General features: G+C 52.6%; 2 protein-coding genes across 12 annotated transcripts in view; both read right to left on the bottom strand.

The window, feature by feature from the left end:
• Positions 1–743, bottom strand: part of LOC113824267 (uncharacterized) — a 128742-nt gene extending 127999 nt beyond the window's left edge. For all 11 annotated transcript variants that reach the window (XR_011399058.1, XR_011399059.1, XR_011399060.1 and 8 more), the window contains exon 1: positions 1–743. This exon is cut by the window's left edge and continues 2613 nt beyond it. Coding sequence is in view for 7 of the 11 variants with exons in the window: in XM_070129835.1 (XP_069985936.1) it covers positions 1–603 (603 nt within the window). In the remaining 4 variants the exon portion in view is untranslated.
• The window catches only part of LOC113825342 (uncharacterized), a 62910-nt gene continuing 61131 nt past the window's right edge, over positions 722–2500 (bottom strand). Inside the window, exon 4 of the mRNA XM_070129839.1 lies at positions 722–940. Within this exon, the coding sequence (XP_069985940.1) occupies positions 863–940 (78 nt within the window). The 3' untranslated portion in view covers positions 722–862. The remainder of the gene's footprint in view (positions 941–2500) is intronic.

The following is a 2500-nucleotide window of genomic DNA, read 5'->3' as shown; positions in this document are numbered from 1 at the left end:
ATGGCGTGGGGCGCCCGTGGGCGGCTCGGGGCCAGGGGCCGCGCGCCCTGCCCGCTTCTCTGCAGCCAGCTCGGCCAGCGTGCCCGCCCCCTCCTCGTATTTCCTCTCTTCCTCTCTGCTGTCTCGCTCTCTCTCGCCCTTCCCGAAGCCTTGGGCCCAACGCTGTACGGCGCGCGCGATGCGCCAGCTCTCAGCAGCGGACGGCTGCTGCTTCTGCTGCCCCGCCTGCTGCAGCGTGTCTATCGGGGTGGGAGAGTCTCCCAGCGGCGACGGGGACGTCTGCTGGGGGCTGTGGGAGTCCCCCGAGGCCTTCCTGGTCCTGGCGGCGGCCTGTTTTCTGCGGTTGGCTTCTACAATGTCCAGAATGGCGTCCTTGTCGGGCTGGACGGTCCCGAGGGCGTTGGCCGGGTCAGTGAGGTTCACCACCACGGGCAGACACAGTCCATAATGCGCAGGGCAGGGCGCGGGCGCGTCACACGGCTTCACGCCCACCACGTGCACGCCGCGGCACGCACGCACACGGCACGCACGCAACTCCACGCGACTACTTGCAACCCTGGTGACCGCCGCACGCCCGCACTGACCGCCCACATTCTCAACCATAATAGCCAGGATGCCACGGGCGCGCCATCACCGGTGCCTCGACGCAAACGGCACCTGGGTCACTCCACACACACTGAGCACTGATCACTGCGCGGTCGCACTGACAAAATCACTGGCCCCCGTGACGTCACACTGATCACTGGTGTCGCGGGTCACTGCACTGCACCGCCACCAGCACATCCCAAGCTACGGCGTAGGAGAACACGGCACTGCACTGGACCACCGCGCGTTACGCACCTCACCACACTACTGCACGCTTCTAGCCTCCCGCAGCCGCCGCCGCCGCTGCCGATGGTGCTGCCTCGCTCGCCCTGGCACCGGTGCCAACGCCACCCGGCTAAAAATGACACAATAATATTAGCTCGGCGCCATGCCAGACCCTGCACCGCTAGCCATTCCTCCTCCTCCTCCTCCTCCTCCTCCTCCTCCTCCTCCTCCTCCTCCTCCTCCTCCTCCTCCTCCTCCTCCTCCTCCTCCTCCTCCTCCTCCTCCTCCTCCTCCTCCTTCCTGACACTACCTTCCCTGCCGCGAACTGACGCTAGTTCCCAAAAACTCTTGCTGACACTTCCTCCTTCCTGATGGAACTCCACCTGACACTTCCGCTAGTTAGCGCATCAGAAGAAGCTGACAGCCTCTCCGCGATGTCTACCTATCACCTTCTACCTTCTTATTACCGCGTGTTCTCCTATTCCCCCATCGACTCCCTTCTCTCCTATCACTGCGCCATATGTGCTACTACGCGTACATCTCTTCCCCTCTAACTTCTAGAGAGAAACCAAATTATCTCCTGATATTTCTTTACCTATCATTCACCTCTCCTACTACATATTTCTACCGGACATCACATTAGTCTCTCTAGTTACCTGATCCTTCCGCCACTACGTGAAGTCCTCGCTCTCGCTCTCGCTCTCTCTCTCTCACTCCACTTCATTTACACTTCTTTACACCTTGTCAATAACCTTTTCTCTGTCTCTTTTCGCCGCGACCTGTTCACTCCTACACCTGCAGCCTCCCCTCACTCACTGCCACTCCTTATCGCTCTCACTGTGAAAACAACTCCCACCCAGACGCTCAGCAATCTACATAACCTTCACGCGATAGCATATCACAAACAGATATCCTGCAAAAATCACTCACGTTTCACAACCGAGCCTTATCATTCTTTCTTATCTCCATTTATACTTATAAGTATCCTCCTGATATATCTATCTCATAAGCCTTAGTAAAGCTAAGATTATGGTCTATATAATTCTAAACGTAAGCCTGTGAATTCTATCACCATAACAGGAGTAACCTTCCCCCTAAAATGCCTGTAAATATCTTATCTTATCTAATATCTAGACACCTATATATGTATCTCTAAATCCATATCTACATCTTATCCATAATCTTGATCATATAAATCCACCTACATTATCAGCTACAAAGATAACAACATATGACCCGACAGAATAGGAAAAACATAGCGGAAAAATAATTCAAATATATAAGTCAGTTTCTATCTCAATATATCACTTTCAAATACATATTTCACATCAGAACAAGGCACTGTGCGCCGGAATCTTGTGTTTGGGCCAGTGCTTGACGGCTTCGTGAAAGGATTACGTAATAACAACTTCCGATACTTGTTTCGGTTCTGTTTTATCACTGTTCCTCTTCGTTCTTCTGTCTTCGCTTTCTGGTTCTTCTGTTCACTCTCTTCTGGCGACGTGTTCTCTTCACCGTGACGAAGACGCGGAAATTTTAAACAATATCTTACAAATTCACAGCAAAAAACAATCAAAATAAGTAAGTGCTAATCTCAAGTCCTCCTCATTAATATTGTGCACGTGACAAACACACAAACCAACAAGAACACCAATGGTCTGATACACACACGCACAAACATAAAAATGAA

This window comes from Penaeus vannamei, chromosome 14 (genome assembly GCF_042767895.1).
Source record: "Penaeus vannamei isolate JL-2024 chromosome 14, ASM4276789v1, whole genome shotgun sequence".
NCBI lineage: Eukaryota > Metazoa > Arthropoda > Malacostraca > Decapoda > Penaeidae > Penaeus > Penaeus vannamei.
This window is presented reverse-complemented; position numbering and strand designations above follow the sequence as displayed.